This window comes from Sus scrofa, chromosome 6 (assembly GCF_000003025.6).
Source record: "Sus scrofa isolate TJ Tabasco breed Duroc chromosome 6, Sscrofa11.1, whole genome shotgun sequence".
NCBI lineage: Eukaryota > Metazoa > Chordata > Mammalia > Artiodactyla > Suidae > Sus > Sus scrofa.
This window is the reverse complement of record NC_010448.4, coordinates 50,577,788-50,601,430: the sequence shown is the minus strand read 5'-3', so window position 1 is coordinate 50,601,430 and position 23,643 is coordinate 50,577,788. Positions and strand designations below refer to the sequence as shown.

The 23,643-nt window shown below is 55.2% G+C and overlaps 1 protein-coding gene across 1 annotated transcript; it reads left to right on the top strand.

Annotated features, from left to right (window-relative positions):
* KCNN4 (potassium calcium-activated channel subfamily N member 4) lies at positions 7,913-21,415 on the top strand. The gene is given in 9 exon segments (NM_214018.2): positions 7,913-8,200; positions 10,931-11,026; positions 12,246-12,670; positions 15,491-15,626; positions 18,346-18,456; positions 18,605-18,723; positions 19,112-19,181; positions 20,419-20,586; positions 20,869-21,415. Coding segments are annotated over 8 exon segments (1,281 nt in total). The 5' UTR covers positions 7,913-8,041; the 3' UTR covers positions 20,584-20,586; positions 20,869-21,415.

The following is a 23,643-nucleotide window of genomic DNA, read 5'->3' as shown; positions in this document are numbered from 1 at the left end:
ACAGACTGGCAGGAGGATGACTGGAGGCAGGGAGACCAGGAAGAGGCTGGTGATGGAGTTTCTCACTCATGGTCTCCGGGATCTTCTACCCTTGAAGTGCTGAAGGGCTTGGAGGGAGAGGGCAAGACTAAGACAACAGAGTGTGTGCGCGCTGAGGAGTAAAGGTGCTTGTGTGTGAGATGAGTGGCTTCCTCTGGAGGTTGGGAAGGGGAGTGTGATCATAAGGAGCACACAGGGAGATTCGGAAGAGCAAGAGTATTCGCTCTGGGTCTGCAGTGATTTCATGGGGGTTCATGAATATGATCCCTTGTTCAAAACGATACCTCTAAATTTCATGCTTTTTTTGCACGTACGGTATGTTTCAAACAAACAAAAAAATGCCAATAGCAAAGTCAAGGCTACAGCCCAGGTCTTTGGACTCCCATATTGTGGCTTTTTAATCTTTGGTGGCAGAAGTCAGAATAATGACTGTCTCTGGTGTATCAACCGGGAAAGGGTTCAGGAGAACATCTTGTGAAGGCAGAGGTGCTCTCTGACTTGCTCAAGGAGGGGGTTACACGTCTATACACAGGTGGAAGTGCATCAGGCTGTGCACCTAAGATTTGTGACCTTTACAAGGCATAAGCCACACTACGACAAAAAGAAACAAACGTAAAAATACGACATATAATTAAATGATATCATGTCTGGGATTTGCATGAAAATAACAGAGGAAGTGAGGAAGTGGGTGGAGGCACAGATGAAATGCAATTAACGGTGACTTGGTACTTGTTAGATGGGGACATGGAGGTTGCTTATACTCTTCCGGCCACACGTGTGTGTTTGAAGTTTTCCAAGACATTGATATATTCTGTTGCCTCCAAATATTAATGTCATGGGAAACCTGTATGTGTGTGTGTGTGTACATGAGACAGAGAGAGAGAGATGGATAGAACAAATACCTGTTGGACTCAGTGATTCAGGCATTTCCCCCCCTTTGGAACTCAGATGCCTACCTTCCCTCAGTGATCCAGATGCTCCAGAACCTGAATCATGCCCGGACGGCCCCTTTTCTAAGATTCTGTTGCCCTTCTTCAGATTAACGGAGGTGGGAGCCTAGGTCAGCACCAAGGACAGAGCCACAGCACTGGGTCTCAGAACCAGAGCAAGCGATGCAACCAGCAGGTGGGACACAGGACGGGGGGTGGGGGAAAGAGGAATGCCATCCTTCCCACTTTCAGGACAGCATGGAACATGGTGAGAGGGCGCAGCTGAAGGACAGCCAATCAGTACTATCGAATAAGATCATTCCTTCAACAAACAGCCATTGAGTATCTCCTATGTGCCAGGCCCTGTTCTGAATGCTAGGGATGGCAAAACCCCTGTTCTGAACAATTAGAAAAATAAGAAAACAGGATCATTTAGACAGTCCTAAGGGCCGGGAGAAAAACAAAGCAGCGAAATATTATACAGCGTGGAGTTCCCTTGTGGCGCAGCAGGTTAAGGATCTGGCCTTGTCGCTGCAGCGGCTGGAGTCACTGCTGGGGTGTGGGTTCCATCCCTGAACCGAGAATTTTCACATGCTGTGGGACATGCGGCCAAGAAAAAAAAAAGAAATATGAAATGAGTTACTTATGGGGCGGGAGGGGACCACTTTTGAAGAGATGGTCAAGGCGAAGATTATATTGAGCAGAGAACTGAATGAAGTATGGAAATGACCTGTGAGGAGACTGGGGGTAAAAGCCAATCAGGCAGAGGGAAAAGCAGACACCAAGACCCGGAGGCAGGAAAAAGTTTGGCATATTTGAAGATCAGCAAGAAGGCCAGTGTGGGGAGAAAAGTAAATGCAGGAGAACGTGGTAGGAAGGGTTTTGGCAGGACAGCAGTAGACACGCAGCGAGCAGGAGACAGAGCAAGAGACAGGAGAATATGAAAGACAAGCAGAGACAGAAAGAGTCAATAGGGCCCAGAGGTAAAAAGAGAGAAGCAAAATGATACTAGGTACAATTTCCATGATCTATTCCACTATTCCATTACCTGTTCATATATAAATAGTCACATATATTCATATGCATGTGTGCATATTCACACGTGTGTATACACATATACACGCTTTTATTATGGACAACTTCAAACAGAAAAGTGAACAGAAAAGTATAATATTCACTGTTATTACTGTATAACAAACCACTGCAGGAGTTCCTGTCGTGGCTCAGTGGTTAACAATCCAACTAGGAACCACGAGGTTGTAGGTTCGATCCCTGGCCTTGCTCAGTGGGTTAAGGATCCGGTGTTGCTGTGAGCTGTGGGGCAGGTCACAGACGTGGCTCATATTCCACGTTGCTGTGGCTGTGGTGTAGGCTGGCAGCTGTAGCTCTGATTAGACCTCTAGCCTGGGAACCTCCATATGCCCTGAGAGCGGCCCTAGAAAAGGCAAAAAAGACAAAAACAAACAAACAAACAAAAAAACCACTGTAAAATTTAGTGTCTTAAAATGTATATTATTTCTCATGATCCTGAGGGTTGGTAGGGACTTCCGTTGGTCTTTTCAGAGGTCATTCCTGCAGCTGCATTCAGTTGGGGCTCGACTGGGGCTTTTGGCCAGGGTGCTGTGATTCTCCTCTGCATGGCCTCCCCACGTGACTAGCTTGGGCTTCTTCACAGCATGGGAGTCTCAGAGCTCTAAGAGAACAAAGGCAAAGGCATCTGGTTCTCTTAAGAACTGGACCATCATTCTATTAGTCAAAACAAATCACCAGCCAGCCTGATTGAAGACGGGACATAGCATCTACCTCTTGGTGAAGAAGCCACATGCCAGCACAGAGAGAGGAGAAATTACTAGAACCAGCTTGGGAGTCATTGTATCATGAGGACATAACACATCCTGGGCTGAGGACTCCATGTGCTCCACTTCCCCTAATCTTTAAGCTATCATGAGAAATAACACACTTTTTGTTTTAAGACAAATGCAGGGTATAATAATTCCCATTTTACAGGTCGTACAGGACGCACGGCTAGAGACAGCAGAGCTGGACATGAACTTGGGTCTGTCTCTAAACCAGGCTATATGTGTGTTATGTTCCACCCAAAAATAAATCCAGTGGCCATGGCCATGTCAAGTCTTGACCCAACTGACCAGATGGGTCTCTAAGACACCCAGATTGTGATTGAGATATCTCTATCCAGATACTGACAAACAATTTAACAAAACGAAGTACATAATTTTTAATTAGTGGGGAACACATAGATACAAAGGATAAAATAAAAATGGAGGGGCATGCACTTGAAGACAAAGACCAGGAGACAGAAACTAAGAAGAAAGATCAGTAAGACAGAAAGAGAGAAGCAAAGACTCAAAGACAAACCAAAAGCACAAGAGATTGACAGAATAACAGGATCTCCCTCCTTAACCAGGAAGCTCCAAGAGAGCCGGGGTTTTGTCTGTTTTGTTATTACTGTATCCCCAACAGGTACAGCAATGCCTGACTGGTGGTCAACAAATGCCACCTGGAAACTAGACTAGACAAGCGGAGAGCCCGCAGTACCCCAAAACACCACCAGGTGGCAGTATCCCAATGCACTGAAGCCTCCAAATGCCTAAATCCAAAAGACAGCCAGTTGGAGGATTTGCCGCCAAAGGCCTCAGACGTTCAGGATGTCTTCCTGCAGGCTGAGCCCCGCCTTTCCCTGCACAAGCCCTGGGCGACGAGTGACCTTTCCGTCTGAGACACCCTCTTCACCCCTTCCACCACCCTACTGAGTTAAACAACTCTTTGTCCTTGGCCCCTTCCGGCTGAGCCCCAAGGCATCTGGGTCCTTTCCAGGCCCGGAGATGGGGCTGGGGTGAAGGTGGGGCAGCTGGGATGAGGCCAAGGAAAAGTCTTAGGGACTTTGGAATCAGTTCTTGTAGTCTTTTTTTTTTTTTTTTTTTTTTTTTTGTCTTTTCTGTCCTTTTAGGGCCGCACCCTGGAGGTTTCCAGGCTAGAGGTCTAATCAGAGCTAGGCCACAGCCACAGCCACAGCCACGCCAGATCCGAGCAAAGCTGGATCCTTAACCCACTGAGAGAGGCCAGGGATCGAACCCACAACCTCATGGTTCCTAGTTGGATTTGTTTCCACAACGCCACAAGGGGAACGCCAGTTCTTCCAGTCTTTGTGGACCAAGAATAAGAGATCCAACCCCCTCCTAGTCAGACCCTGAAGTCCAGCCCCCAGCCCCTCCCTCAGACCCAAGGGTCAGGCCCCCAGCCCCTCCTCCCTCAGACCCAGGAGTCCAGCCCCCAGCCCCTCCTCCCCTGCAGCTGCCCGGGTATTCCCCCTCCCTCTTGTACCGAGACCCCCTCTCCCCCTTACTCCTCCCTCCACAGTAAAGACCAAGGCTGAGTCACAGGAAGCGCTGGGGCCCTGAGTCACCAACCCCCTCTCTGGGCTGGAGGGAGCTGGCTCTGGAGCTTCATGTCCTGTGAACTGATCCCCACAGCCCAAAATTTCCGTATGGAGGCAGGTGCCCTACCCCCTGCGACCCCATCCCTGCCCACCCTGGCGTCTCCCACGCCAGCCTTCTCTCCACTTTTCTCTTTTCCTTGTGGTCTCTTTGGAGACAAAATGTCCTTCCACCCTAACTTCTATGTCATGATTCTGACTCCTGCTTTCTCTTCACTTCTGGTCTCTTCTGAGTCCATCTCTGAGTTTTTAAAAAATTCTCTCCCTTGGAGTTCCCGTCGTGGCGCAGTGGTTAACGAATCCAACTAGGAACCATGAGGTTGAGGGTTTGATCCCTGGCCTTGCTCAGTGGGTTAAGGATCCGGCGTTGCCGTGAGCTGTGGTGTAGGTTGCAGACGCGGCTCGGATCCAATGCTGCTGTGGCTGTGGCGAAGGCTGGCGGCTACAGCTCCGATTAGACCCCTAGCCTGGGAACCTCCATATGCCGCGGGAGGGGCCCAAGAAAATGGCAAAAAGACACACACACACAAATTCTCTCCCTCCCCTCGTCCTCAGTCTGTCTGTCTCCCTCTCCGCTGGCTACAGCATTCAAGGTCTCCCTGATTGTCTCTCCTCCCTCTGCGTCATGGTCTCACAGTCGCCTGCACCGGAGCAGAGGCTGTGGAGGGCCCGGGGGGCTGGACGTCTCTGTCCCGTGGCCTCTGATCCCTTCACACAGCCGATAATCTCTGTGTCTCTGGCCCTTGTCCCCTGAACGAGGCTGGAGTGGAACTGCAAGGGGCAAGGCAGTCCCCAGGTGTGCCGGTGAACAGGAGAGAGAAACTGAGGCAGAGCTAAGCAAAGAGAGACCCAGAGAGAGAGACAGAGACAGAGAGAGCCCTAAAGGGAGCCATGAGACAGGGAGAGAACGAGACAGAGAAACCAAGTCATGGACAGAGGCTGAGAGACCTAGAGTCAGCAGGAGATGGAGACGGAGCGCTAGAGATGGGAGAGAGGACACGCAGAGGTGGAGACAGAGAACAAGGGATAGAGACACCAACAGCCACCAACACAGAGAGAGAGAGGACCCAGAGACAGTCAGGGACAGGGAAAGAGAGTGACGGAGGACAGCAGAGGGATGCAGGATAGAAGCAGACACAGAGATGCTAAGCGACACAAAGACCCAAAGAGAGGCAGAGCCTGAGAGAGAAACAGAATCAGACAAACAGAGTCAGAGAAACTTAGACAGAGCCAGAGCCAGAAGAGAGAGGGGGACAGAGAGAGAAAACAGACAGAGGAGGACAGACGGAGACAGAGATTAGCTGGACCCAGAGGCTTCCGGAGGAGGAGAGACGCAGACGAGTCCAAGGTGAGGCCAGAAGCTGAGAGGGAGGAGAAGGCAGCAGGGGTGCAGGGGCGTCAGGGCTGCAGCCTCTCGATCGCCCTGCAGCCACATCTTCAGCCTCTGGGTGCCTGGGGCGCGTCTCCATCACTCTCCGCTGCTGCGTCTCATCCCAAGTGGGAATCACATGCGCACCGTGGGGCGGGGGCCCGGCATAGGTTGTGTTTTTGTCACCAGGCGTGTCTGTGTGTGCGGTTTGGTGTTTCTGGGTGTGTCTGTGTGGGTTGTGTTGGTGTGGCGCCAGGCATGTCTGTGTGTGAGTGTCTCATTGCCCTGTGGCTGGCGGGTCCATGTTCCTGCATGACATATGCCGCTGGAGGGGAGAGGGGTTATGGCTGTGTTTCCCCCCACTCCGAAGAGTGGCATCCGTGGGGCCACTGGGGCCACCATGTGAGGAGTTTGGTCTCCCCCTGACAGTGAGTCCCCATGAGTTGCTGTTGGAGGGTTTTGATCTGTGTTCAGGTGTACAGATCCGTGCATGACTTCAGTGCTGCCGCATGTGGCCACCTGCCACATGGTTGTCACTCTGGGAGTCATTATTCTGCATTGCATTTGCCGCTCTGTGTGTCAGCATGTGTAGTGTGTCTTTTTGGGTGTTATGTGTGTGTGTGTACATGTGTAATGCTGTGTATCACTCAGTGATATGACCCTGTGTCTCCTTCAAGGTGTTATGTCCATGTTGGGAGCCTCTCCTTTCCCTGCCCAAGAACACAGCCTGGGAACCCACACTCAGAGTTGTGTTTGCACAGCCGTGTATCACATTGTACCAGAGGGCGTCCCCTGGTGCCGAGTGCTTGTTGTGGCGGGCCTAAGTGTCGGCTGTGTCAGTGGGTCACACCTGCAGGTTCACGTAACATTGTGTTCATGCTGGGAAATAGCGTATCACGTGTTTTGTGTCACTGTCTCTTCATGTATTACTCTGCACACGCTGTTTGTGGGCCACCCCTGTTGGAGTGTATCGTGTGGGGGTGTTGTCAGTCCAAGGCAATGGTGCATGTTTTACTCTGTGCAATGTCGCTCTTGGGCATCGGGGTCCATGTCACCTGTGCCCAGTCCCCGCGCCACCTGCCCCCTCCCGGGGCACCATGCCCTGCTGTGTCCTCTGTGATGCACCAAAATAGACCAGAATGTCTTACACCAGAATGAGTCACTGCGCTTATAGGTCTGGCCCCCCTGCATCCATTCATTCTGTCCTTTGACTCTGTATCAAATGGCGCTGTGCATGGGGGTATATTGTGTGTCGGAGTGAATCCGAGCGTGTTTTGAATCACTCTGTGAGTGTATGTGCTTGAGTGGCCAAGGCCAGGATGCAGGGCAGTGTGGTCCTCTGTGCTGGACGGTGGAGCCTGCCATGCGTGTGTCCATAAAAGCTGTCTGCGCGTGTTGGGTATCCTTGCACAGGTGTGTGAGGTCTGGGGCGTCATGAGTGCCTCGTTCACAAGGACATGCTGTGTGTGGCATGTGGATATTGCTAGGTCAATATAGACTGTGTGTCTGTGGAACACTTGCATATATTGTGTTTTCGTAGCTACAACTAGGCATCATCCTGTGTGTGGCACCTGGGTGGGACTGTTTGTGTCAGAGGATGTTGTGCCAACTTTGACTGCAAAGTTTGTGGCTGTGTGTGGACAATATTGGGTGGCCATGTGTGCCACTGGGCACTGCCTGCCTCACTAAGTGCCAGCGTGTGTCACACCATGTGTGTGGTGTCTGGGTGTGGCTGTGGGTTTTAGAGCTTGTTGGGAGTTGTGAGTCACTCAGTGTAGGTTGTGTTGTGTGCCCATGGGTGTTGGGTTCCATCTCGGGCCATGCTGGGTGTGAGAGTGTATCACCCAGGGTCGCGTGGTGTCTGGGTGTGGCTGAGTGTAGGTGTGTATTACACGCTGCAGACCGTTGTGTGTGACAAAGCCCATTGTGTGTCAGTGTGCCTCTTAATCCACGTGGACACACGCCTCTTCCTTGCTGTGCCCCGAGACACACCCCAGCCCCTCCTTAGTCTGAGAAGGGGGGGGTTGGGGAGCCTCCCCTCAGCCCAGGGGCCTCCCGAGCACCTCCCCGCCCTGCCCAGCAGTCACCACCCCCCAGAGGGCACAGGCTCTGCCGTGCCTCAAAGCAAGAGCCCAGAGCAAGGGAGCAGAGCAGGCCGGGGACCTGTAAGCCACAGTGGCTGCCCTTTGCGTGCTGCGAGCTGGGGGACCCTGGGAAGGAAGCTGGCTGAGCCCCAAGACCCTGGGGGCCATGGGCGGGGAGCTGGTGCCGGGCCTAGGGGCCCTGCGGCGGCGAAAGCGCCTGCTGGAGCAGGAGAAGCATCTGGCTGGCTGGGCAGTTGCACTGGCGGGAATCGGCATCGGGCTCATGGTCCTGCACGCGGAGATGCTATGGTTCGGGGGGTGCTCGGTGAGTGCAGGCTGGGGGCTGGGACTCCTGGGTCTCAGGGAGGAGGGGCTGGGGGCCTGGATCTTGGATCTGAGAGAGGAGGAGGCTGGGGGCTGGGACTCCTGGGTCTCAGGGAGGTGAACATTGGGAGCGCTCCTGCAAAAGGAGGGGAAGAGGGGTTACAGAGTGTCAGTCTTGGAAGGTACTGCAATTTGACAGTTGGAGATCCAGGAACCCTGGAGGCCGGGGGGTGGCTGATCAAATTAGGGGAGAGGTAACCCCAGGTTTAGAGAAGGGAGGGTAGGGAGAAAGACTAACTTCTTCCAGTAGGCGGCGGCTCCTTGGTCCTTATCTGAACTCTGGCATTTGCCCAGTATCTCAGAGGCAGAGGGCAGAGACGAAAAGAACTGGCTGGGGTGGGGGTGGGAAAACAAGCCCCCCCCCATCTCCGGCATTAAGAAGCTCAGCCCCCACCCCCAGAATCTACAGGCTGTTCCGTCTGGGAAATAAGGGAGAGGCAGCTTCATCACAGCCTGGACTGCGGGGTCCCCCGGGAGGAGGGGCTGGGGGCCCGGGCTCCTGGGTTTGAAGGGGAAAGCGGCTTAGGGCATCTTTGTGGGAAGAGGGGCTGACTTTGAGGATGGTGTGAGAGGGGAAGGAAAGGACAGGTGGGGCCGGGACAGGTCTGAGCAGGCTCCCAGCACATTCCAGCCCCGGTCTGGGCAGCGATGGGGGCAGATGAAGGACGTGGGTCAGAACTGGCGGCTTGAGGACGGGACAGAATTGCTCAACAGGAAAGGAGGGGTTGAGGTCTGTCTGGGGTAAGGGACGTGGAACTGGGCTGGTGGAGGGGGGACACCGATTTGAGGACTGAGTTGGGAGATTCTTGGAGCACAGGGTTCAGGCTTGGACGTGGGGGTGGGAGAGGCAGGCAGCTCTGAAGTGACCAGGAGCTGCACGGAGGATCAGGGCAGGCCGGCTTCCTCTGGCTGGGTGGCCAGGCCACCGAAGCCCATGCCAACAGGAAGCATGGCTGGGCCCGACTCGCCGCTCCCGGTTCGGCATCCCGCCCAGCAGGGGAGGGGAGGGGAGGAGACGGGAGCCCTGGCAGATGGGGAAGGACAGGGGTCTTTCCTGGGCCATGGGGTCCCACCTCCCATTGCTTCCTTCCTCCCACTGCCAGCCAGGCTCCTGCTCTGAGCAGGGCATCTCTGGGATCTACAGTAGCTCCCTGAGCCTCAGTTTTCCCAAGTGGAAACTGGGGGCGAGGGTTGAAATACATGACCCGAACATTCCTCCTCAGCCACCTTTCTGTGGCTGCCTTGACAGCACCACGTCCCTCCCCACACTCTTCGTAATCTAATGAACTCATTCTGCAGGGATCCAGACACCTGCTCAGCAGGGGGAAGGGGCTGGAGGAGAGGCAGGTGCCAAACCCCATGGATGAGGGGGAACATGATGGAGATACTGGGGAGGAGGAGGTAGAGACCCAGAAAGACAGAGCAATGCAGTAAGAGGCAGAGTGGGGCAGCCACAGGGAAAGGGGGCCGGGACTGGGAGCAAGAGGAGGTGGAGGAAGAGGACCCCCAGAGCAGTGGATTGCAGAGTGGGGAGGGGGCTGTGTCTACTGGGGTGTGTGGGTCGGGACCAACTCAAGAAAGATGGGGGAACTCGGGAGCCAGAGAAGGATGAAGGGATGGGGGAGGGCTAGGGACAACAGCACCATTGTTCGGGGAGGGGGGGGGCAGGCCCCCTCGGGCAGGCCCCCTGGGGCAGGAAACTGGCCTTCTTCCCCTGCACAGAGGCCAGGCCCTGGCCGGGCCAGGGGAGCTGGCAGCCTTTTAGGAGAAACAGGTACTGGGCTCAGCCTGGGAGCCCAGATAGCTCCTTCCCCAACACCAGCCCCCAGGCAGAGATACACCCCTCCTCCCCACCAGGGAATCTAGCAGTCCAAGTTCCCTTTAAATCCCTCCCTCAAGAACTTTAGATTCCTCTAAGGTACTGCCACACAAAGAGGGAAAAAAACTTCCCGTGGTTTCTGGAGGCCATGTGCTTCCGGCCAGACCTACCCTGGGCTTAGATCCAGGAGAGAGGGCAGGAGGTGGGGAGGAGGGGGGAGGAGACACACAGGGCCGGACTGGGGGGCCTTTCTCAGAGTAGGCGCTAGGGTCTCAGGGACCCAGCCCCCTGGATGAGGGCAGGGGAGGATGTCATTTGTTCCTTGGGGATTGAAGGATAGTTTCTAGACTCCTCAGGAACTGGGGTGTGTGGGGGGGCTTGAAATTACTTTCTCAGGTCAGAGACCAGCTGGGTGGGAAGGGAAGGGGGGGCACTCTTGAGAGGTTAAATGTCTGATTCTAGACACCCCTCCCCCAAATACATACACACACAACTGAGGTACTATGTTTGACGGGGCACGAACCATACAGGGGGACTTAAGAAGGAAAGTGCGTTTCAAGGTCTCCCTCACGGTGGGGTCCGAGGAGAAGAGCTGGGGAGGATTGTGAACACTGGCACCGAGGCCAGGGCTGTCCCACTGGCAAGGAAGAGGACATTCTCCCTGGGGACCAGATGATGCTTTTGGGACTCCGCCAGACCTGAGGCCTCAGGAGGAACTGGACTGGGGTGGTGGGGGTAGGAGGCTAGGAAATTGGAGATTGAGAAGCAGTGCTGGTTTGGGAGGCAGGTAGAGGGGACTGACCAGAGGGGACTGACCTAGGATCTCACCGCTTTTTCTCTCCCTCCCAACAGTGGGCGCTCTACCTGTTCCTGGTTAAATGCATGATCAGCATTTCCACGTTCTTGCTCCTTTGCCTTATTGTGGCCTTTCACGCCAGAGAGGTCCAGGTAAGGCAGGCCCCGCCCCTGGCCCCCTCCTTGCTCCCGCAGCCCCCGCCGCCCGCGCCCTGTCAGCTCACACTTTCCACCTCCTGGGCTGAGTAATGAGCTTCCTCCGCCCTGAGATGCATCCACACCCACATCCACCCTGAGGGGTGAACCATGGACCGACCCTCCTCCACCTATTGCCCTCTGTCTCACCTTGCATGCCTGGAGATGCTGAGGGTTCCTGCCCCAGGCCTCTGTCCACCTTGCCCCAGGCAGCCTCCCAGGTCCCCGCCTCCATCCCTGAGTCCCCACCTGTTCTGGTCCCAAGCAACCCAGATCCCAGCCTTGAACCCACACGCCCCTCCCTACTCCTGAGCTCCCCACCTCTGTGCCAATAATCGCCCAGATTCAGGAGCCCTCCCCACCCATATCCCCCTCCCATTTCATGACTTTCCAGCCCTTCTCCCCTGGTTCCACCCTCCACATCCCCAGATCCTGCTCCCTTTTCATATAAAAAGGGAGCTATTGCCCATGTGTAGTAATGCACCTTGCAGTGCCTGGCACACGAGAGGTGCTGGGGACAGAGTACATGTTATCATTAATAGCAGTCACTAGAGGAGCTAAATGCCCTGGATTGGTATCCCAGCTGTGCAGCTGCAGCTGAGGGCCCTGGGCCTCAGTTTCTGCACCCACGAAATGGGAGTAAGAATACTTTCAGTCTCACTATCTCATAAGCATTCGCTGAGTCACGACATGTGAAGAGGACAGTGCAATGGTTGGCACCTCCAAAGTGTCTTGTGAAGGTTAACTATTGTCATTGCTAATGGGATGAGGGCAATTACTGCAGTGTCTCTAGAAACAGGAGGAGGACACAGCTGCATGGATGTGGGCCCCACGCTCCTGGGAGGCAAGGGCTTCTATTCTGTTCACCAGCATTCTCAATAGATAGACCAATGTCGGGGAACACAGTAGGCGTTCAATAAGGGTTACTGGGCTGGAAGTTCTGGAAATGGGCTGTAACTAGGACAGCGGCGGCGGGCGAAGGCCGGAGAGGTCTTCCTCCAGTCCTGCCCTGCTCCCTCCCCACCCTTCCCAGCCCCGGGCCCCTCTCTCGGGGCTCCGGCGGGCGCGCCCCCCTTATCTCCCTGGGCGCGCCCCCCTTATCTCCCCGCGCAGGCTGGGGAGCGGGCGCCTGACCTCTGTGTGACACCCCCTTCTCCGTCCATCCCCCTCCCCGCAGCTGTTCATGACGGACCACGGGCTCCGGGACTGGCGCGTGGCGCTGACCGGGCGGCAGGCGGCGCAGATCGTGCTGGAGCTGGCAGTGTGCGGGCTGCACCCGGCGCCGGTGCGGGGCCCGCCGTGCGCTCAGGGTTCGGGACCCCTGCAGACCGCGCAGTCCTGGCCGGGCTTCCTGGACCAGGGGGAGGCGCTGCTGTCGCTGGCCATGCTGCTGCGCCTGTACCTGGTGCCCCGCGCCCTGCTCCTGCGCAGCGGCGTCCTGCTCAACGTCTCCTACCGCAGCATCGGCGCGCTCAACCAGGTCCGCTTCCGCCACTGGTTTGTGGCCAAGTTGTACATGAACACGCACCCCGGCCGCCTGCTGCTCTGCCTCACGCTTGGTCTCTGGCTCACCACTGCCTGGGTGCTGTCGGTGGCCGAGAGGTGAGGGTGCTGGCGGGTGGGGAGTGAGGGAGCATCTGGAGAGGCCACTTACAACCATGGGTCGCCCTGTCCGGTGGTGCAGGTTGGGACTCCCTGGGACCAAGCCGTGGAGAAAGCTATTTGTCCACACTCTAACCCACTGGGGTGGGAGGAAGCCACAGGCCAGCATCAAAGCCTTGGCCCCCAAACCTTTCCTCCACTTGCAGCCTCCAGTCTCCCAGACACACACCCACCCCAGGAAGCCCTGCCCTTCCTGCTTCCAAATCTCTCCTGCCTCAGGTTTCCAGGCATCTGTTCAGTTTCCAAACCCTGGGGCCTGGCCAAGGGTTGCATCTGTTTTGGAGGAACCGGACATCTTTCCCAAATTAGCAGGGATGCCTCCTAGGTGCTCCCGGGGACCCTGGGGCTGCTCTGTAAGGGAATTTCCTACAGGAGATTGGTACCAAATTGCAGGCTGCCTGCTGGACTCTGACCTGATGCTGGGTGTGTACACTTTCAAGGCCTCCGTTTATCTTGCAGATAAAAGAAATTGGGGGCAATCTTAGCCAGTAGTTCTTTAAGTGTGGTTCCGGGACCAGCAGCATCACCTGGGAACCGGTTGCAAATCCAAATTCTCAGGCCCCACCTGGATCTAAGGAAACCTAAACTCTGGTGGGCGGGGCCCAGCAATGTGTTTTAACAGTTAATTCTGATGCTGGCTCAAGTTTGAGAATCTTTGATTTAGTACATCTGGAAAGGATTTTTTTTTTTTTTCCTGTCTTTTTAGAGCCACACCCACAGCACATGGAAGTTCCCAGGCTAGGGCTGAACTGGAGCTGCAGCTGCCGGCCTACACCACAGCCACAGCCACAGCCACGCCAGATCTGAGCCAAGTCTGTGACCTACACTGCAGCTCAAGCAATGCCAGATCCTTTAACCCATTAAGTGAGGTCAGGGATCAAACCCACATCTCCATGGATACTAGTTGGATTCTTAACTCACTGAGCCACAAGGAACCCCTCTTTTTTTTTTTTTTTTTTAATGACCACACACTCAGCATATGGAAGTTCCCAGGCCAGGGATTGAATCTTAGCCACAGCTGCAACCTACACCACAGACGCAGCAACACCAGATCCTTTAATGCACTGTGCCAGGGCCAGGGATCGAACCCGAACCTTCCCAGGGACCCAAGCTGCTGAAGTCTTTTTTTTTTGTCTTTTTGCTATTTCTTTGGGCTGCTCCTGCGGCATATGGAGGTTCCCAGGCTAGGGGTCCAAACAGAGCTGTAGCCACTGGCCTACACCAGAGCCACAGCAACGCGGAATCCGAGCCGCGTCTGCAACCTACACCACAGCTCACGGCCGGATCCTTAACCCCCTGAGCAAGGCCAGGGATCGAACCCGCAACCTCATGGTTCCTAGTCGGATTCATTAACCACTGCGCCACGACAGGAACTTCCTGAAGTCCATTCTTAACCCACTTCACCGGGGCAGGAACTCCTGGCAAAGGATTCTTGAGGGGAGGTGGAGAATGAGAAGATCTGGCCCTAGATCCCTCCTCTCTGAGCCTAAATTTCCAAATCTGTAAAATGGGTATCAATTCCACCATCTTGAAAGTCTCCCTGGCAGCCCTAATCTTTCATGATTTTAAATTCATTCTTCTCAGAGGATCTCGGTTTTTCTCAGTTGGGAAATCGATCAGGATCAGTAAATGATCCTTCCACCAATTTTCTCATTTGAAAAATGGGAGGATGGGGAGGGAGCCAAATTTCTAAATCTGAAGGCATAAGTCTTCAAACTGGAATGAACTTTGGGATGAAGGGGGCGTGGCTTAATGGTGCAGCCTCAGTGCCCACCTCCAGACACTGATTCAGTGGGTTTGAGGTATCTGGGGCCCTGGTGAATACCTTCCTTGCTTTGGCCTAACAAATCCCAATTGTCAGTCCCTGCCATGGCTGGACCTAAATGTCCCCTTCTCTGAACTGAGGGGAAGAGAGGCAGAGTCCCGCCAAGCCTTTTTCTTTTCTTTTCTTTCTTTTTCTTTTTTGTCTTTTTAGGGCTACTCCTACAGCACATGGAGGTTCCTAGGCTAGGGGTCAGTATCGGAGCTGTAGCCTCCGGCCTACGCCAGAGCCACAGCAACGTGGGATCTGAGCTGCGTCTGTGACCTACACCGCAGCTCACGGCAACGCCAGATCCTAACGCACTGAGGAAGGCCAGGGATCAAACCTGCGCCCTCACGGATACTAGTCAGATTCGTTTCCGCTGAGCCATGACGGGAACTCCCTCTTTTCTTTTTTGGTCATGTCCATGGCATGGGGAAGTTCCCAGGGCAGAGATCAAACCCGTACCACAGCAGTGACAACGCCAGATCTTTAACCTGCTGTGCCACCAGGGGAACTCCATCAAGCCTTTTTAGAGTCCCACCATTTTAGTCCTGATAAGGCCATCTCCAGACCCAACAGCATCTTTGGCAAATTAGAAAAAGGCACCCCTTCCTCCGGGTAGATGCAGCCCCCTGACCCTGGTCAGGATCTTGACAAGCTGGACTTCGGGCTGGGTTTCTGCCCCTCAACCACATGCTCTGAATGCAGCAGCCCTGGAAGCCTAGCTGAAACCAAATGGGCTTTGGAATTGGCCAGATCCAGGTTCAAATCCCACAGCCCAGAGTAGCTGAGCATCTTGCCCAGGTCACACAGCAAAGAGGAGGCCAGGCAGGCTCTCCAAAGCCCAGAACTTACTGGCGTTTTCTCTGAGTGCTTCTTGGAACTATGGGTGTGTGTTAGGAAGGAGGGTATCAGACATCATGGGAACCTCAAAACTAACCCACCCTTCCCCACAGGCAGACCGTTAATGCCACTGGGCACCTTTCAGACACACTGTGGCTGATCCCCATCACATTCCTGACCATCGGCTACGGGGACGTGGTGCCGGGTACCATGTGGGGCAAGATTGTCTGCCTCTGCACTGGGGTCATGGTGAGTAGAGCCCTCTCTGGGGCCCTACCTTTGTCTCAAGCTGCTCGTCCCCTGGGCCCCAGGAAGCCACAGAGCCAACAGAGCAACTCAGGGATACCCCTAGGAAACGTGGGTGTCTGGACCCCCACAGCCCCATTCCCTGTCCAGGATACAGACACCAGGCTCATTTCCTTTGGAAAACCAAGAGTCCATCCCCTAAAAGTCTTGTTCTCTCCTGACCTAGAACCCCAGCCCTCATCCTCCCCAGAAACAAGGCCTCTGACTTCCCAGTCCATTTCCTCCCCAAACCAAGGCCCTCTTCCCGCTTTATCCTCTCCATCATCTAGGACTCAGGCACCTGGCTTTCCAGCTCTAGGCTCCTCCAAGGACCCAGGAATCCAGTCTCCTAGCCTCCATTAAGGCTACTGAGTCTGGACATCAAGAGCATGCCTGGGGGATCAGGCTGCCCAGGTTCAAATCGTACTTCTTCAAGATCCTAGCTGGGAGTCGGCGATATACTCTTTCCAGGCCTCAGTTTCCTCATCTATAAAATGGGGATGCGGGAGTTCCCATTATGGCTCAGCGGTAACAAATTTGACTGGTATCCATGAGGACGAAGGTTTAATCCCTGGCCTCGCTCACTGGGTTAAGGATCTGGCATTGCCACAAGCTGTGGTGTAGGTTGCAGACGCGGCTTGGATCTGGCGTTGCTGTGGCTGTGGTATAGGCCAGTGGCTACAGCTCCAATTCGACCCCTAGCCTGGGGACCTCTGTAGGTATGGCCCTAAAAAGACCAAAGCGGGGGGGCTCCCTGAGAAGACTAAATAAATTAAACCATGATTTAATCTGAGACTAAAGGGTCTCAAGCACATAGGAAATGCTCAGTAAATGGGTCAGGAGGTGGTGATGGGGAGGCTGTTATTGTAACTTTTCCCAAGGATCCAGCTGCCCCTCCTTCAGCTCCTGTGCCTTCAAGGATGAGGCAGAGGCTCTGCAAGCCCAGGCTCAAGCCTCCTCCCCAGAGTTGACCTCCTCCTGAATCTAGAATCCATCCCCTTTTCTTTTTTTTCTTCCTTCCTTCCTTTTTTTTTTTTTTTTGCTTTTTAGGGCCACACCTGCAGCATATGGAGGTTCCCAGGCTAGAAGTCAAATTGGAGCTGCAGCTGCCAGCCTACACTACAGCCACAGCCACAGCCACGCGGGATCTGAGCCTCATCTTCAACCTACGCCACCACTCACAGCAATGCCGGATCCTTAACCCACTGAGCAGGGCCAGGGATCGAACCCACCATGTTCTCATGGATATGAGTCAGGTTCATTATCATTGAGCCACAATAGGAACTCCCACCCCCTTTCCTTCATAGACCCTGGCCTCCAGTTTCCCCCCTGCCCAGCCCCTATCCCCCTCTAGGACCCAGCACCCCATTCCTTGGCCTTCACCTCCCCATGAGCGATGGCTCCCCTCACCCTCAAGGACTCAAGCAGCCAGCCCCCAGCCCTTAAGCTGAATCCCGCAGCCCTGGGTCCAGAGGTAATGCAGAGGGTGGCAGGGAAATGTGCCACGCATCCCCCTCCCCCATGCCATTGAGCCTCTGCAACTAGGAAAGAGGGGCAGAGACTCAACCAAAGGGTTGGGGGTGGGGGGACCTTCAGGGCTGCCTGGGACCTCCTCCCTCATTTGACAAAGGGAGAAACTGAAACAAAGACCAAGAAGGCGATTGGCACTACAGCCTGCAACCTCCCCCACCCCCCTGCCCAGAGGTTCCATGGCACAATGGAATAACAATGGCTGGCTTGTATTGGGCACTCACTCTGTGCCGGGCTCTAAGAACTTTCCAGGTGTCAATGCTTGGAATCCTCAGGGTAATGCTGTGAGGTGGTGCCCATTTTACAGATAAGAAACTCAGCCGCAGAGATTAGATAACTTGCTCAGGGCTGGGCTTGGAACCCAAGCCACTGTTTGCAGCTAGTAAACTGTTCTGAGTGACCAGGAGTTGAAACATGTCGGGTGGGGCAAGGCTTCAGAAGACTCATTCTAACCCGAGGGAGAGGGAGCAGGTGCTTCAGGGCAGCTGGGATTTGACGGGCCTCCAAGGATCAAAGGCCTTGGGGAAGGAAGGGAAAAGAAGGAGAGCTGACCTAGGTGCTCAGGCAGGTGAGGGCCCAGGGGCCTGGGAGGGAGGCTGCTCGGAGTGAGGCCTAGACCTTGGAAGGTCTCGAAACCTGGGCTAAGTACGGGGCAGTGGGAGCCCAGAGGGAGACTGGAGTGAGGAGGTCAGGTTCATGAGGGTCAGCGCGGGGTGAGGCTGGAGATTTTCCAGGAGGGAGAGGACTTGGCCAGAGCTGAGTCGGGGGAGGGGGAGGACGACCTTCTCAGTGACCTGAGGGCTGACTGGGCAGGGGGAGAAAGGGATGCTGCAGGAGCCTGAGGCGTGCCCTTGCCCCAGTCCTTTTCTTCCATCTGCAATCATACCCCGAACAAAAGAGGACATTGTGAGGGTATAAATACCGTGCCCGAGTTGGATTGGACTCGGAGAGTGACTTTCTGATCCCAGCTCCGCCTATGGGAGTGGTGGGTCCCTGGTTCTTTCTGAGCCTGCTCACTTATCTGTCAACTAGGGGTGGTAGTGCCTGCCGTCTGTGGCTATTGGGAGGGCCCAAGGAGAGAGTGAGCTGGTGGCACATGGCTGGCCCTCAGAGCCCCACAGCTTTTGTGCCCTAGTGCCTACTGTGCCCACAGGGGGTCTGCTGCACAGCTCTGTTGGTGGCCGTGGTGGCCCGGAAGCTGGAGTTTAATAAGGCAGAGAAGCACGTGCACAACTTCATGATGGACATCCAGTATGCCAAAGAGGTGAGGATGGGCCTCCGCCACCGGAACATGCCCTCCCTCAGCCCCAGGAGCCCCAGCCCAGCCCCTCCTCCCTCAGACCCAGAAGCCAGGCCCCTCCTCCCAGAGCCCCAGGGGTCCATCTCCATGAACACTGTGCCACCCACCCCAGATGAAGGAGTCGGCTGCCCGTGTGCTGCAAGAGTCATGGATGTTCTACAAACACACGCGTAGGAAGGACTCCGGAGCGGCCCGCAGGCACCAGCGCAGGCTGCTGGCGGCCATCAACACGTGAGGGCCTCTGTGTGCGCGTGCACGCCATGTGCGCGTGCACGCCGTGGGCACCCTGTCAGGGTTTTCCTCTCTGCGTGGCGTGCGTGTGTATGAGAGGGAGGGTGATCATGAACTCGTGCCCGGGTCAGGACGCCCACGCGCGGTCCCACTGAACCAACGCCCTCCAGACCTCACCGGGACTGTGTGTGCGCGACGGGCCCTTTCTCGGCGTGTCTGCGGGTCTGGAGACCCCCTCCCAGGGGACAGGGGCTCAGGTGCAGCCACCGCCTCCTGGCCTTCAGTCCTCCGGCCACTTCTCCCTCTGTCCCGCGTCTCTGCGCCTCTCCCCGCCCGCGTCCCATCCTCAGCGGGGGCCCCTTCCGACCTCCAGCTCTTTGGCCCACAGGTTCCGCCAGGTGCGGCTGAAGCACAGGAAGCTGCGGGAGCAGGTGAACTCCATGGTGGACATTTCCAAGGTACGCGGAGCCCGGAAAGGGCCCTGCAAGGAGAGGGAGGCTGGGGGCGGCGGGTAAGGAGAGCCAGGGATGAGGGGACGCTGGCCCACGCATAAAGGTCTGTGGTGGAACGAATGAATGAGTGAATGATGCCACAGAGTTTCTCGTGTAAGGTGCAGCTCCCTTTGAAACTTTTAAAAAGAACCTGCACAAAGAGCTCCAGTGTTTGATGTTACATTATTTTCTTTGTCAGATTACTTACATGGGGACGGATATAAAATTCCTTTCAACAATGACTCTTATACAACAATAAAACCAAAGCAAATTGACAAACCAAGTTCAAACATAAAGGGCAAAGCAATAAAAAGCAAATTAACAGCACTGACGCTAACCAGTGACATTGTTTCAGGAAAACTCAATCTGTGCTGCTATTACTGGGAAGAGGGGCCTCAGGGCGCCCCAGGGTACTCCCACGCTGAGCAGGCCTGCCTGGCCAAGGGGTGACTCAGCTTGCCCCTCCTGCTGGGACCACTTAATTCCAAAGCGTTGGGGCCTGTGACATCACACCCCCACCCCAGCTTGGCTCCCTGGGGGCCCTTGCTTATCCGGTCACCTTTGCTTTTTTCTCATTAGCCCGAGACAATTCAAACAGTGGCCCTTGGCACCAATGCCATGGTAAACACAGTCACAAATACCGGCCCCTAAATGCACGGCAGGTCTCCACAAGGAGGTTGTGGCCTAGATCTGCCAGAACTGGCAGGTCGTGATTTCCAAGATTATCCATCTAGCCCCAATAAGGAAGTCAAGAGTTCTCATAGAAAGCTCTCACACTCAAGAATGAAGCTGTGAATGCGAGCGCAAGGAGGCAGAGAAAGGGCCATGTGGATTTTGAAGTCAGTGGGGGCAGGGTTGCCAAGCCCACAAAGATTTAAATGAGCACCTTCTACGTTCTAGGGCCTCCCCAGTCCAGGTGCTGCCTTGGGCACCTCACTGAACTGCTGCAGGCGTGGGTTCTCAGCTGTTAAAAATGGGAACAGGATTCTCCCTCCCCACACTTTTAACTGCACATGAAAGGCACCTGGCCAGTTCGATGAGCCATGGGAGGTGGTCGACAAATGGCCACCGTCATTGTTGAGGATACTCCTTGAGGGCCTGCAGGACTCAGGAAATGCTGGCTGTGCTGCCTCGCCCCCTACCCCACGGGCAGGGAGACAGTCTACTCCAGTTCCCCAATCCCTCCAACCCTCTCTCTGCCCAGATGCACATGATCCTGTGTGACCTGCAGCTGGGTCTGAGCAGCTCACACCAGGCCCTGGAGAAGCGGATTGATGCACTGGCAGGGAAGCTGGACACCCTGACCGAGCTGCTTGGCGCTGCCCTGGGGCCACGGCAGCTTCTAGAACCGAGCCAAGAGGCCACGTAGCTGGTGAGCAGGCCGGGACTTGGGCAGGAGAGCTTCCGGGAGGGAGCCTCACCCATGCGGCTGAGGGGGTGAGGGAGGGATGGCCAAGAGGCGAGGCCACGCTTTTTCTTCTGCTCTGGCTCCATCTGGACAAAAGGACCACAGGTTTGGGGCTGGACCGACAGCGAGGGCAGCCAGCAGTACGTCCCCCCTTCGCCGACCCCCAGCGCCCTTTCCCTCTTTGCTTGGTCTCTGTCTTTTCCTCTGGTGTTAGGCCTGCCTGTTTATCCATCTCTGTCTCTGCAGGACCTGTGGAGGAAGAACCAAGCTACCTTCCCCAGGACTGAGGTCAAGGACACTCTCCCTGCTACTCCTGACCCAGCCCCACGCACAAAGCACCTCAAGTGTGAGGACCGAGAAGGGCCGACCTGGAGATGGGTTGACTCGCTGATGGCTGCTGGAGGGGACACTGGCTGAAGGAGGAGGCTGAGGTCCACCGGCCACCAAGGCCCCAAGTAGGAAAATGGTCATCAGTACCCCCATACCCTGGACAAAAACATCCTCACTCTGCTGCTAACGACGACCACTAGCTTTCAGGTAGACGTGGGAGTGCCTGGAGGCTGGGACTGCTGGGTCCCAGAGGAGGAGAAAGAAGTGGGGGCCAAGAGTCCAGGATCCTGGGCTGCCTCAGTGCCCCGCTGGCCGGCAGAGCTGAAGGAGCCAGGCCTGAGGCTGGGAGGAGGCGGGACGGAGCGCCCCCTGGTGGGAGAGTGAGGAGGACACCATTTCTCCAGAGCTGCACAGAATTACCTGGTCGGCTCTTAGACTTTGTAATAAATGTTAAACGAAGATAGAAGTTGCTGTTTCTTTCTAAGCACATCCACACTCCAAACAGGCAGGCCAACCAGCGCAAGACCCTTGTCCTGTCTGGGAACCTGTTTCCCCATCTATAAAACAGGCCTCCCCGAAGTTCCCTCCCAGGTCTGTAGGCTGCAGAGGCCTCAACATCTGCTTCCCCCACAACCCCGCGCCCCCTGCCCCCCACCCCCGATCTGAGGCTAAGAGCAAGGACTCCAAATTCTGGCAGATTAGGGTCCAAATCCTGACTCTGCTGTGTGACCTCGGGCAAGTGGCTTCACCTTTCCGAACATTTTACTTCACTTGGAAAAAGGGACCACCTCCCCAAGGAACAGCTGTGAAGATTAAAACAGGGAGTGGCACAGAGGACCTGAGATTCTTAATCTTTTTTTTTTTTTTTTTTTTTTTTTTGGTCTTTTTGCTATTTCTTGGGCCGCTCTCGCGGCATATGGAGGTTCCCAGGCTAGGGGTTGGATCGGAGCTGTAGCCACTGGCCTACGCCAGAGCCACAGCAACGCGGGATCCGAGCTGCATCTGCAACCTACACCACAGCTCACAGCAACGCCGGATCGTTAACGCACTGAGCAAGGCCAGGGATCGAACCTGCAACCTCATGGTTCCTAGTCGGATTCGTTAACCACTGCACCGCGACAGGAACTCCTCTTAATCATTTTTTATTGATGCCACTGATTTGCAGACACGAAGTGTAGCTGCCCTTTTTCTTTCTTTCTTTCCTTCTTTTTCTTTTTGCTTTTTAGGACCGCACCCATGGCATATGGAAGTTCCCAGGCTAGCGGTCAAATCGGAGCTACAGCTGCCGGCCTCCACCGCAACCACAGCAACTAGCGGGATCCGAGCCAGGTCTGCGACCTACACCACAGCTCACGGCAATGTCAGATCTTTAACCCACTGAGCAAAGCCAGGGAGTGAACCAGCATCCTCACGGTTACTAATGGGATTTGTGTCTGCTGTGCCATAATAGGAACTCCTGCCCTTGTTCTTTTTTTCTGCTGCCCTTTTCCCTCTACTCATATCCCACCAGAACCTAGATGACAACTCACCGGGTCAGGAGACTAACAGGAACCCGAACCATCCCACATACTTGTTTCATATCTGCTAGGACTCGGACAGGAGAAGAGAGAGGGGCCGCCACGGAGCTCTACTGCCTGCCCAGCTTGAGGCTCCTGTTGTATAAATCACCCCACCCCACCCCATTGTACAGATGCAGAAGCTGAGGTTTCAAGAGGAGCCGGGGCCTTGAAGTTTGGAATCCCACCTGCAGGGCCTGGATACACACCAGCTCATCCCCCTGCTGAGCCAGAGGCAGAACGGCCTTGGACTTCAAACCTGGGTCTCACGTCCCATGCCTTGTCCTTCCACTTTGAGAGGCTGATTCATCCCCACTTCCTTGATTTGTGGGGAAGCCCAGGCTGCGAGTCATCTTCTCTGCGGAGCTATCTTTGGATGTCCGCAGCAGCCTCACCCCTCTGCCCTGGGCCAAGAGCTAAACTGTGGCTTGCACCACCCACTGCCACAGGCTGCCCTTCCTCTGGAGGTCCGCCCACCTGGGGAACAGAGGAAATGAGGACTAGACGACTAGACGGACCTCCAAAGACCTTTCCAACACCCTCTGCTGGCAGCAAGCCCTCCTCAGTGCTGCCAGATCCCCGGCCAGCCTCATTCCACCGGAACCACCCCTTCCTAGCTCTGCTCCATCTCAGCTGGCAAACTCCTTCCTGCTCCTCTTTTGGGCCTCAGCTTAGACATCCCCTCCTCCAGGAAGCTCTCTCAGAAGCTTCCATAGCTCTGAGAACCTGTCTCTATCCCAATGACAGTATTTATTGCACCAAGCCTCACACCAAGTCCTTTATGTAAATGATCTCACAAAATCTCTACAAAAGGAGACAAAGTGTGTATTACTGGTCCCGCTTTAGAGATGAGGAAACTGGGGCACCAAGGGATTAAGAAACCTGTCCAGAGCCATGGCAAAGAGATGAGGGAGCTGGGATTGGACCCGGGCAGCCTGGCTCTGAAGCCCCAGCACTGAGCCAACCAGCGCCTTCAGACACTGAGAGGTCATGACACTATTTTCATTTTTGTTCTCTATTGTGTCTTCAACGTCGAGGGCCTGGCCTATGTCATGCCTCAGTGCTTATCCCTGAATGGACACACAGACACCCGGAGTGGCCAGAAGCTCCTCACCTTCTACCACGTGTTGGTTTC